A 13,516-nucleotide genomic window follows, 5' to 3' on the forward strand; every position below is an offset into this window, starting at 1 on the left:
ATGTTTTAACCTTTATTAAGACCATTGGTATATAAATTATTTTCTGTTGCTATGATATAGTACCACACAAAAAAAGAAATTTGAGGAAGAAACACTTAATTTTTGCTTACAGTTTCAGAAAGAATCCATAGTAGAGAAAAGGGCACAGCAGCAGGAGCAGGAATCTGACCAATCACATTTCTATCCACACCCAAAAGGAGGGAGCAAGCAAGGTTGTGTGGCTTCCCTAGGCAGTAGCATCTACTGGGACCAAGCGTTTCAATGCATGAGGCTGTGGGCAACATTTCTCATTTACACCAGCACAACTGATGGCTATAAAGACAGAGGGAACAAATATCTGTTGTAACATTCATACTTATCACAGTCTACTAACTGGGGCTTCCGTTATATGGCTCAAAATGTGGCCCTATGTGATGGGATGAGGAGGGTGAGACTGAGTTAATCATAGTAGGAACAGAGATTACAGTGTAACTCTCAGGTTCTAACCCAGTTAGGCTTTATAAGATAGGAGATCAAATACAGTACTTGGGATTATATGCATTTTGTATTATGTAGTTATTAAGTAGAAATCTAGTATTGACATTTGTATCCCGCCTTAATAGTTACATTAATTCTTGTCCTTCATAATGTGCATTCCAACAACACTGTTTTCTATTCACTCAAAAGAGATTACCCTTCATTAAAGTCCAATTTAAACATGTCAGAAAAGATCTTCTCAATACAGTGATTGACAGAAAATATGAGCATATATATAAGGGAGGTTGAAGGAACTAGAATCTCCCATGCAACAATATTAGTCAAACTTCTGTTTCTTTCCTCTTTTCCAAACTGAAATTCACTGAAGTAATTAAAGCAGTCTCGCACTCCCATAAGACACCCCACTAGATGTCTGGGTGGCTAATAGAACAATGTGTTTTAGTCTTAACTGCGTTTAAGACAAAATTCCATTTGCTATGCATTTGTTCGAGCCGTTCCTTTTTGAACCTGTCTTGGAAAGAGCAATGGTTATCTTCATCTTCTGTCTCCGAGATGATCTCCATCTTTTGGATGATGAGTTTGATGAGCTCGTGCTGCTTTTCCAAAAGAGAAGTGAGGTCCTTCAGCCTGTAAGAAAGAACGTGCATACATCATGAACTTACTTTCAATCATTTGTAAGCCCCTCGGACAGACCAGGACTAGAAATGTTCTGCACCAGGTAACTGCTCAGCTTGTAGCCTCACAGTAGTCATCACATTCTGGAAGTTCAAGTGATCTCCCCCTAAGTTAGAGTACTAGTTTGTGACTAGCTCTTGTTTACCGTTGCTGATATGAAACACGCAGTCTTCCCACGGACATAGTTACTAAATAGTTGATTGGCAATCAAATTCAGGTGGCTAGAGAGCTCTCTTGTGTATATCCTGCCCACGAGGTAGCTATTCCAAGAATTCTTCAAGTATTCCAGGGTTCTGTTACATGAACCCAGATTGCTCATGAAGAATACAGTTTATGATAAGGAAGCCAGAAGTAAGGAAAGTGGCTCTTAATTCTCATTCACTTACTCCTGGGAGAGCAAACTGGTTGGTGAATGGCCACAAATAAATTGAGTTCAAAACAATGTCTCTTGGTTGTGAATAAATGTGCAACTCAGCAAAGCCTAATTTCATATACAAAATAAAGACCACTATCATAATGTACCTGCACCCAGTTTCCCACATGAAGACAGATGTAAAAATACATACCGGTATTTCTGTTTCAGTATTTCCATTTCCAAACATGTGTCAATGTTTGGTACTTCTTGTCGTGTTTCTTGCATACTAAGAAAGTAATGAAAAAACCGCTGTGGGTAAAACACAGTAGTTAGTAAAGGTGGATAAAATTCAGGAACTATTTCAAAGTTCAGCCCCTAAGTCAGGCTCAATAGGACATTTTTTTCTGTACGCCTGGGAAACTGTCAGGCCGAGTGAAGTCACTGGTAAAAGAAAAAATTAAAAATGCAAAGATATAGAAGGCATAAATGTTGAAAAGGATTTTATTTTACTATGTTACAAATGCTCAGGAAAGATGCCTGTCCTGCGCCATGTCAGGCCTGTTCCCAATGCACTGTTAGTTCTTTAAATCTGCTCTGCCTCCTTACCCATCATCACTCAACTGCCAAACAGCAGTCCACATAGAGAGGTTTCCAGAGTTAAATTTTAATCATTTAAACTCAGTGTCCACCTTTTCTCTGGTCCCAGGGGTAGAGCACAGGAGCCGGGGAGCTCTTTGACGTGAGAAACACCTAAACTTAACTGAGGGCCTTAAACCATGCGTGACTAGAGAAGGTCAAGGGAGATGTGAAACGACCAGGTAGGAGACAATTCTGGGATTCCAGGACAACTGGCAGTCAAGAAGAGCAAGTGAACAGAGAGCACAGGAAGAGGACGTGGCCTTTATATATAACCAGGATGGCTGGCTCACTTCGGTTGATGAATGTTATATGAACTGCAGCAAAGAACTTTAGGGAGACACTGTAACCTTCCCATTGGTGGGAAAGAAAGGGTGAAGCCTGGAAGGAGTGAACTTGGCTTTAGGTGTGTTAAATTTAAAGAAGCTTTGAGACAGACAAAGGTTCCCTTGACAAAGTAGGCAGTTGAAGGCAGGGGTCTCAACCTTAAAAGTGAGCACTGAGCTAGAGACACAAGCTACTGCACATTCTTAGGCTTAGCTGGTGATGGCTATCATGTATAAGGCTGAGGGATAGCATGGAGTTAAAGCTTAAACTGATATGCAGACGTGATTTTGTGATTACACAGGTAAAAGTAACCTACAAAGAATTCAGGGAGAGGAATCATAAAGATGCTGTCAGCCTGGGCATGGCAGAGTTAGTATCTGGAAGTTCTAACTTTTAGTACACCTGTCTATTCTATCCCACAGAAGAACATGGTCCTGGTCTTCCCTTTGATTATTTTACATGTCTTTTAGATAGACATCCTCCAGCATTTGTTCTTTATTTTGCATCTATATCTGCACTTTGATTCGCACATCTGAACATAAGCCTACTCACGTGCATGTGGCAAGTGGTTAGAAAGAGCAAATGAGGTGCTCAACGCCTGCCGTGAAAGACAGCTACTAATGGGGTAAAGCAGCTCCATCCACCAGATGTGCACATCTCATGTGCTGCTGTGCATGGACAGCTGTCTCCCACCCAGCATCCTGATACTCTGCTATAATGTGTTGTGCACTTATGACCCTCCCACGGGCAGGGTAGATTCAAAGTTCTCTTGGGGGGACTGCTGAGAACAGCACAACGGATAGATGTCATGCACCATCGCTTAGTATGCTCTTAACAGTGCTACTTACCAGCATCCTGCCGTGCCTGGGTCTATTTGGATACACGATGGTGGACCTCTGATCCACTTTGCGCAAGTACCAGAATGGCAGCTTTTTTTCTAAGTTGGTATGCAGTTCCACCTAAAATGCATGTTGGATTTATTGATAGAATTATTAATTAGTATCTAAAGCAATCACACCTAGAACAAAATTTAAAAATGGATTCCAGTGTCCCAATTTATACACAGTGGGAGAGCTAACACTCTGTCTTCCCCTGCCACCTGCCTTAGCTCAGTGACCTAGCTGTCCCTTCCTCACCTCATCCATCACCCATGAGACCAGAAAGCAGCCCACAAGTGGTGTGAGACAAATGGTTGAAGAATTTAATGTAAGCATGCTGGAGTTTAGTGTTCAGGGTTGGGAGTCCACATTGGAGATACAAAGAAAAATGAGATAGCCTGCACTCTCCTGGGGTGTTACAATCCGGAGAGCCTAGTACTGCTGGGAAGTCTGAATGGTATGACGTACCCATACCATTGGGTACCCGTACCATGGGTATGACATACCCATCCATGAGGAAGGATGGCTTCACTGTAGAGATACAAAGTGAACATGCAAATGCAGTTAAATGCACAAAGCAAACAAAAATGGAACTAGCATGCTCCTTCCTCAGGTGTACTGCTGCTGCTGCTGCTGCTGCATTAGCCAGTGCAGAAGTTTCCATGATATGTATTGACTAAAACTTCTGTTTGGAGATACCGTATTTCATCTCTTTACTGTTTCCGTTTTGAGCTTGTCCTATTGTTTATTATTTTGGGGGCAGTACTGAGTATCCAACTCAGGGTTTTACATCTGCTCAGCTAAGACCTCACCATCTTCCAGTGAGCCTTCCAAGTTTCATTTTTGCCTGTATTCACCAAATGTGTCTTCTACTCTTTTCTAGCTCTGGGTGGCTCTTTGAATGGGTTAGTTATGATAACCAAACGACAGCAATGTCTTTCTAATCCAAAACAACACTGCTCTTCGATGTCTATGATTCCAATAATGACTTTGACTGATTCAATGATTCAGGAGGTCAGATATACAGACCACCCTGTGTACACAGCCTCAAACAAAGTGTTTCCCCAGGAAGATGCACTCAGTATCTGACTTTCCATTAATCTTTATGGTATGTGCCACCCTTTACATACAGTAAATTAGTTGGATTTTTCAAAACTGCTATATTGTCTTGATCTTTGATTATAATTCTGGTTATATACTTGTTTGGATTATTGTGCTTAGCCTACTTTTCCCTTAGGTCTTCTGGGTAATGTTCCCTTTTCCTTATATACTTGTTAGACGTCACATTTTATTGTTAGTCAAAGTCAATTGAAAATTGTTTAGTGAAGCCCAGTTTTGGACAACAGATGAGGGCCATGGCATCTTAACTTTCTTCATTGTCTACAAAAGAACTGCCAGATTTCCTCCTTCAGATGTAGTCTTGGGAGCCTGGGAGGGTGGACCATAAGATGACTGTGCCTCTGTCCCATGAGCATGCACTACTCTGCTAAGCTATAACAGCACCCCTCCTCTGCTCACTGGTGCGTTTACCAGCTGAAGGGTAATGTGTGCTCTGCAGATCTCATTTCCTAATTTGATCAGAACTATAAATATCTGTGAACTATAAATATGACTAGAGTGCATAGCACTGTTCAGAAAACTAGGTCCACAGAGGACCTACCACACTGGCACAAGCCCCACAAAGTACGCTTGTGCCCAAGGCACTAGAACTCCTGTCCAGAGCACATCTCCCAGTGCACACACACCCAGGACACAATTCTGCTCCATTCTGCTCCTGTATGTCATGGATCTAGAGACTTGATTTAAAAACAGCTCAGGGAAGAAGAGAAGGTATTTCTGGTTTGCTGGTCAACATTATTCTTCATCTAAAAGAAGGAGCAATGTCATGATGTTCTTAAGTGATGTCTTGTTACACGGAGCAGAGTAAATACAACATGGGGCTTTCCAACTCTGCCCATTGGTAAACAAGTTAGCTGCATTCTCAATATATTTTTGTTGCTTTTGCTTATTATTTCTTTTTGTTACTCCCACTGCTGGTTTTAAAAAATGCTTTTTGGACAAGACTGCCCACTTTCTTCCTACCTATTCAATATAATATTTGCATCAACGTAATTCACTATATACACAAACTCAAAGGGAAAAAATCATATGATCATTTCAGTAGATGCTGAGAAAGCATTTGACAAAATTCAATACCCCTTCATGATAAAAGTCCTGGAAAGATCAGGAATTCAAGGCCCATACCTAAACATAGTAAGAGTAATATACAGGAGACCATTAGCAAACATTAAACTAAATGGAGAGAAACTTGAAGCAATTCCACTAAAATCAGGGACAAGACAAGGCTGCCAACTCTCTTCCTACTTATTCAATATAGTACTCGAAGTCCTAGCCAGAGCAATTAGACAACAAAAGGATGTCAAAGGGATACAAATTGGAAAGGAAGAAGTCAAAATATCACTATTTACAGATGATTTGATAGTATATTTAAGTGACCCCAAAAGTTCCACCAGGGAACTACTAACCCTGATAAAGAACTTTAGCAAAGTGGCTGGGTATAAAATTATCTCAAACAAATCAGTAACCTCCCTCTACTCAAAGGATAAACAGGCTGAGAAAGAAATTAGGGAAATGACACATTTTACGATAGGCACAAAAAACATAAAACACCTTAGTGTGTCTCTAACCAAGCAAGTGAAAGATCTCTATGACAAGAACTTCAAGTCTCTGAAGAAAGAATCAAAGAAAATCTCAGAAGGTGGATGCATATTCTCATGGATTGGCAGGATTAATATAGTAAAGATGGCCATTTTGTCAAAAGCAATCTACAGATTCAATGCAATCCCCATCAAAATTCCAATTCAATTCTTCAAGAATTAGAAAGAATTTGCAAAGTCATTTGGGATAACAAAAAACCCAGGATAGGGAAAACTATACTAAACAATAAAAGAACTTCTAGGGGAATCACCATCCCTGATCTCAGCAATATTATAGAGCAATAGTGATAAAAAAACTGTATGGTATTGGCACAGAGACAGGCAGGTAGATCAGTGGAATAGAACTGACCCAGAAATGAACCCACACACCTATGGTCACTTGATCTTTGACAAAGGAACTAAAACCATCCTATGGAAAAAAGATAGACTTTTCAACAAATTATGCTGGTTTAACTGGAGGTCAGCTTATAGAAGAATGCAAGTCGATCCATGCTTATCACCCTGTACAAAGCTTAAGTCCAAGTGGATCAAGGGCCTCCACATCAAACCAGATGCACTCAAACTAATAGAAGAAAAAGTGGGGAAGAGTCTTGAACACATGGGCACTGGAGAAAATTTCCTGAACAAAACACCAAAGGCTTATGTTCTAAGATCAAGAATTTATGAATGGAACCTCATAAAACTGCCAAGCTTCTGTAAGGCAAAGGACACTGTGATTAGGACAAAAGGGCAACCAACATATTGGGAAAAGATCTTTATCAATCCTACATCTGATAGAGGGCCAATATCCAAAATACGGAAAGAACTCAAGAAGTTAGACTTCTGAGAGCCAAATAACCCTATTAAAAATGGGGTACAGAGATAAACAAAAATTCTCATCTGAGGAATATTGAACGGCTGAGAAGTACCTAAAGAAATGTTCAACATCCTTAGTCATCAGGGAAATGCAAATCAAAACAACCCTGAGCTTCTACCTCACACCAGTCAGAATGGCTAAGATCAAAAACTCAGATGACAACAGATGCTGGCGAGGATGTGGAGAAAGAAGAACACTCCTCCATTGTTGGTGGGATTGCAAACTGGTACAACCACTCTGAAAATCAGTATGAAGGTTCCTCAGAAAATTGAACATCACACAACCTGAGGACCCAGTGATATCTCTCCTGGGCATAGACCCAAAAGATGCTACAACACACAACAAAGACACAAGCTCCACTATGTTCACAGCAGCCTTATTTATAACAACCAGAAGCTGGAAAGAACCCAGATGCCCTTCAACAAAGGAATGGACACAGAAAATGTGGTACATCTACACAATGGAATATTACTCAGCTATCAAAAACAATGACTTTATGAAATTCTTAGGCAAATGGATGGAACTAGAAAATATCATCCTGAGTGAGGTAACCCAATCACAGTAAAACAGACATGGGATGCACTCACTCATAAGTGGATATTAACCCAAAAGCTCAAATCGCCCAAGATATAATCCACAGACCACATGAAGCTCAAGAAGAAGGATGGCCAAAGTCCAGATGCTTCACTCCTTAAAAGGGGGAACAAAAATATTCATAGAAGGGGTTATGGAGGCAAAGTTTGGAGCAGCAACTGAAGAAACGGCCATTCAGAACCTGCCCCACATGTGGCCCATATATATACAGTCACCAAGACTAGATAGGATTGACAAAGCTAAGAACGGCATGCTTACAGGAAGTGGAATGAGAGACACAGCCAGAGCATGTCAAATACAGAGGCTGATGCTAGCAACAAAACACTATAGTGAGAATGGAACCCCTGTTGGGGGAATTAGAGAAAGGATTGAAAGAGATGAAGGAACTTGCAACCCCATAAGAACAACAATGCCAACCAACCAGAGCTCCCAGGGACTAAACCACTACCCAAAGACTATACATGGACTGACCCATGGCTCCAGCTGCATATGTAGCAGAGGATGGCCTTTTTGGGCACCAATGGAAGGAGTAGCCCTTAGTCCTGCCAAGGTTGGATCCAGTGTAGGGGAATGTCTGGGGGCAGGAAGGGGAGGTAGATGTGGAGGGAAATACCCTTATAGAAGACGGGGAGGGAAATTGGATAGGGGGCTTATGTCTGGGAACCTGGGAAAGAGAATAGCATTTGAAATGTAAATTTAAAAATATCCGATAAAAATAAATTAAAAAGACCAGTGACTTCTTGAAATCCTTAGGCAAATGGATGGAACTAGAAAATATCATCCTGAGTGAGGTAACCCAATCTGGAAAAAACACACATGGTATGCACTCACTGATAAGTGGATATTAGCCCCAAAACTCAGAATACCCACGATACTATTCACAGATCACATGAAGCTTAAGAATTTGGAAGACCAAAGAGTGGACCTTCCTTAGAAGGGAGAACAAAACATTGACAGGAGGAAATACAGAGACAAAGTGTGGAGCAGAGACTGAGGGAAAGGTCATCCAGAGATGGTCCTACCTGGAGATCCATCCCATATAGTGTCACCAAACCCAGACAATATTGTGGGATGCCAAAGTCTGATGCTGACAGGTGCCTGATATAGCTGTCTCCTGAGAGACTCTGCCAGAACGTGAAATACAGAGTCAGACACTCTCAACCAACCACTGGACTGAAAATGGGGTCCTCAAAGGAGGAGTTAGAGAAAAGAATGAAGGAACTGAAGGGGTTTTCAACTCCATAAGACAAACAATATCAATCAACCAGACCCCTGAGAGCTCCCAGAGACTAAACCACCATCCAAAGATTATGTGTGGAGGGACTCATGTCTCCAGCCACATATGTAGCAGAGGATGGCCTCATTGGGCATCAATGAGAGGAGAGACCCTTGATCCTGTAAAGGCTCAATGACCCTGTGTAGGGGAATGCCAGGGTGAGGAGATGGGAGGGAGTGGGTGGGTGGATGGGGGAACACTCCCTTAGAGGCAGGGGGAGGGGAGAAGGGAGAGAGGGATTCCAGAGAAGAAATCAGGAGAAGGGATAACATTTGATATGTAAGTAAAGAAAATATCCAATAAAAAAAAGAAAAAAAAGAAAAATGCTTTTTGGATAGTTATAAAGATATATGTCTGTCAAAGGTCATTGACCATTCTTCATATCTTCCTGGACGTCTGGACCCCACCAATCTTAGAGTGATAGCTCATCAGTCTCATTTCTTTCTTCTAGATTTTCTCCATGGAACTAAAGTAAGTAGAAGACCAGCTTAAATGCTACTCTCATACGGTGTGAGCTGAGAACAACTCTCTACCAATATGACAACTTGAAGCATTCATTTGCTGCCCACTTTTTTTTAAGTGCTAAGGCTTCTTCTTTTCACCTTTTGCAAATAGAGCCTTCCATCATCTGGGCAACAATGTCACCTGCTCAGACCAGACATCCTTCCAGGCTGAGGGTCATATATCAGCACCATAGGAATTTCATGTGCGTACTCTAGATCCATCCTATTCAGAACAATCTCACTGATGCCTCACCACCTGCATGCGTGTGCATGTGCATGCATGAGTGTGTATATGTGCATGTGTGTTTTGTATACCTACTGAAGCCCATCATTTTGAAATAGTAGCCAAAGTCTTTACCATTGAGCAACGTCTCCAGGCTCTCAATACCCACAGTTCACCACCTTTCAACTTCCACTTGCCCCATTCCTATAGACAGTGCAAACATCCTTGTAGGAGAGATATTTGATACACTCTCTCTACCCAGTCCTCTTTGGCTACCAGACTGCTCAAACATTAGAGTCCACTTCCATTCTGAGGAAAGGCAAAGATTGAAGCTCTGGCGGCAGCCTGGAGAGCAGCATGTAGGCTAGGAAGAGATTTCACCCACTTTTCACAACTGGTGAGACAAGTTTGCAGGGAAGTGTGGAGCCAAGACAAAGATAGGCCATTGAAGGAATGGACTGTACCTTGACCACAAATCCTTAACTATATGTGCTTTTAGCCAGCTACGATATAATTTTCTTTTCACTCTTGCATTTTCTTTGTGGTAGTTTCTTTGTTGTTGTGCATAAATTTATTCACAGAACAGTTTTCTAATATACAGCATGTGCACAATGTGACAAGGGAGAAAACAAAATGATACCATAACATGGGTTTCTCTTTCTCTTTAGTCTGCTTAAGTTTCTAGCTGCATGTATTCAATTGATCATCAAATATTCTTAAAGCACCACTCAGTCCCACTCAAAGTTAAAATATAAACAACTAGAGCATAGAAAAACTACCTCAAGATCTAGTAGCCAGAATCATCCACAAACCTTTGACTCTGGGGAACTTTATATTAAAAGGCCTAACAAAATAAGACAAGAACACCTGAGAACAAAGCTTCATATGCCTACTTAAAGCTTTAATATAAAACATATAAAGATTGTGTGGTCATATGTCAAAATATCAGGACAGCTTCTGAACTGAATATTTCAACTGTAATAAGACAAAATATCTCATGTCAATTGGGTAAAGGTAGCACAGGCCTAGAATTCCAGCACTCAGTAGGCTGGGGCAGGAGGACCATGAGTTCAAGGTCAAAGTGAATGACAGTGAGTTCAAGGTCAGCTTGGTAGAACACTCATACCTACACACACACACACACACACACACACACACACACACACACAAAATACAGACTGAGAAAGAGGAACACACTGAGAGAAAGAGACAGAGAGACAAAGACCAAGAGACATACATGCAAAGATACATAAGTATATACATACCTACATGCATACAAACATACCCTTACACATACTTACACATATGTACACACATACACATAAACACACACCTACATCAAAACATACATGCACACACTTATACACATATTACATATACACATACAGATGTACATACACACACATACATACATACAGGTACATTCACATACACATATACCTACAAGTACACATATACAGTCACCTACTAACCTCACACAAGTAGTAGACAATTTCTCAATTCTTCTGAATAGATTCCTCCAGAATGTTTTCTCACAGTCTCCTTTCATTATGACAAGCATGTATAGCTGGCACTCCAGCTATTCTTATATACACATAATTATAGGAGCGGTAGTTTTGTTATGTGTTTAATAATTATAATGTGTACCTGCATAGCAATCCTCTTTAATGATGCATGCTTCTGGACCTCAGCAATGTCCCCAACTGCCAAACCAATCTATGAGATGACAAAAGATCAATCATAATATGATACTTAAAGTTAAATTAAAGTTTAATACTTTACTTTCCACTCAAGCTTCAATAACTGAACACTAAACTAAATGGTACGTAATCACCTGCACATACTGGATCAAATAGTAAATATATGCAATGAGATTTCGTCCTTTTACATCTCTGGGGCCAGACAGTCTAACTGTAGCTCGCCACGCTGCCTTTGCTTGATGTCCCTGGGAGGCCTGCTCTTTTCTGAGGGAGATGAAGGAGAGGTTGAAAGGGGAAGGGAGGAGAGAGAATGGCAAGAGCAGAGGGAGGGAAACAGCAGCCAGGATGTGATATATGACAGAAAAGGTTTTTAAAAGGAAAGAAGTAAGTATTGGGGCCATGAGTCTAAACTGATGGTGGTAGCAGACTGAATGTTGTATGGTGCCTTCTATATATTCTCAAGGAACAGCAGACGAAAACTTTAACAAGTTCCCACATCCCTTCTTCATGAAGGTATGAATTGTGCTCACGAGTGTACAGTAACTGTTTAGTATCTTGCCAATTAAACATTTAAATGGTGGCAAGCTCTCTCTGCCAAAGTGGAGTCACAGCATAAGATGAGTTGGCAGCATCTGATTCACACCGAAGCAATGTGGGTGGAGCCCTTCATTGGTGAAGGAATCCTGCCCGGAGTATGTGAGCTGAACTTTGCAAGGTCAGAAAGAGTCGGCCTGTGGTGGGAGGGTGGTCTACGAAAAAGGAAAACTCTTCACAAAAGTTCCAGAGGCAGGAAGGAAAGGCGACATGGTCCTGTGGGAGCTAAGATGAAGATGACGGTGATTAAAAATAAAGATAAAGAGACAGACAGTAAAGCATGCCATACAGATGGGTCTGGGTTTCTAAAGGCTTCTAAAGAACCACGAGAATAAACTTAACAGGCCCACTTTCAAAATGATCAGCTTTTAATTAGCTATTCTGTAGTGAAATTCATAGAATTTGGCAGAGAAACGAGATAGCACACTTCTCTATTTACTGTTGTGATAAAGATCAAGTCTTGAGATGCAGGTCAGTTAGAGGAAGAGGTGAAGGTAAGAAGGGGTGAAGGCAGGGAGGCAGTAATGAAGAAACCCTCCCCGACCTGAGTATCATGCCTCTGCACAAGAAAAGCAAGAGCGATTCATAAGTTTGCTGCCTTCTGTCCCTTTTGTCAACAACAGGAAACTAATACACCCCTAGTAGAGATTAAAGGGGTTAAGAATCCTTTTCATTCCTAAATGTTTGAGTAATTAATGGAGGGAGCAAAGGTACACCACGTACCAGTAGGTTCATGAGAACAATTGGGACGAACATTGTGAAGGCAATAAGCTGCCCAAAGGTGAGGACCGGGTATGCCAACTCATTCCTGAACAACGGTTCTAGGAAAGCATCTCGGTAATTGATGTCTCCCAGCATCATACTGAACGTCTGGATTAAGGAAAGCAACGGGGTGCTGAAGGCATCCTGAAAAGAGAAGGAAACAAAAACAGGAAATGAAAAGCGTGTAGCACGAAAAGGGAATTCCTGATAGTCAAATGATAAACACGATGCTAAAATTTAATTCATGCACGTAGCTAGTGAGGTGCAGCCTTAAGAAATAATAATAAACTACAATCATCCAAAATAAACAGAAAATGTTCATACTCAATATAAACTTTTGACAGAGAAAAATCTAAAAAAAGTATATTTTTCTGCTATAAAATCATTGAAAAGATATATAAAATAAAAAGTACTCAAACACGGTTATTAATTTACCAGGTCATTAAGATTTAAGGATAAAAATGTATTTTCAATATTATTAATGATAAAATCAACTAGAGATGCAAATATCTCACTTGGAAATTCAGGAGGACGTAAAAGCTGAGGCCAAAAGCCAATAGCAGGAAGATAAACACTCCCGTCGATCTCAGCAGTGTTTTAAAAATCACCTCCAACATAACAATGAAAATGCCACAGTTCTCAAACCTGGAAAAATAAAATCATTAAAGCAGTTGCTCACTGTGTGGGGAAGTCAGATCCAAGGTTTAATAGATGAGATAACTGAAGCCAGTCATTCCAGAACAAAGAAACAAATGCAAATCTGTCCTTTTGGAATAAACAAATAAATGCAAATCTGCAGGCAACCAGGTTTCTTATCTGACTATTTTCCTCCTCCTCCTCTCCTTTCTTTTCTTTCTCCTCATCCTCCTTGTCTTGCTCCTCCTTCTCCTCCTCTTCTGATTTTAAGACAGGATCTCCACCTGAAGCTCAAGAAGGACGACTG

The 13,516-nt window shown here is 40.8% G+C and overlaps 1 protein-coding gene across 2 annotated transcripts in view; it reads right to left on the minus strand.

The window, feature by feature from the left end:
- Positions 1 to 500: 500 nt before the first annotated feature.
- Trpa1 (transient receptor potential cation channel subfamily A member 1) overlaps positions 501 to 13,516 on the minus strand; it is a 48,199-nt gene continuing 35,183 nt past the window's right edge. For both annotated transcript variants that reach the window (XM_032890645.1, XM_032890638.1), the window contains 6 exons: positions 13,089 to 13,218; positions 12,535 to 12,717; positions 11,165 to 11,233; positions 3,319 to 3,429; positions 1,719 to 1,816; positions 501 to 1,104 (listed from right to left, as the gene is read on the minus strand). In XM_032890645.1, coding sequence (XP_032746536.1) covers positions 882 to 1,104; positions 1,719 to 1,816; positions 3,319 to 3,429; positions 11,165 to 11,233; positions 12,535 to 12,717; positions 13,089 to 13,218 — 814 coding nt within the window. In that variant the 3' untranslated portion in view covers positions 501 to 881. The remainder of the gene's footprint in view (positions 1,105 to 1,718; positions 1,817 to 3,318; positions 3,430 to 11,164; positions 11,234 to 12,534; positions 12,718 to 13,088; positions 13,219 to 13,516) is intronic.

The sequence above is a fragment of the Rattus rattus genome, chromosome 1 (assembly GCF_011064425.1).
Source record: "Rattus rattus isolate New Zealand chromosome 1, Rrattus_CSIRO_v1, whole genome shotgun sequence".
NCBI classification, from domain to species: domain Eukaryota; kingdom Metazoa; phylum Chordata; class Mammalia; order Rodentia; family Muridae; genus Rattus; species Rattus rattus.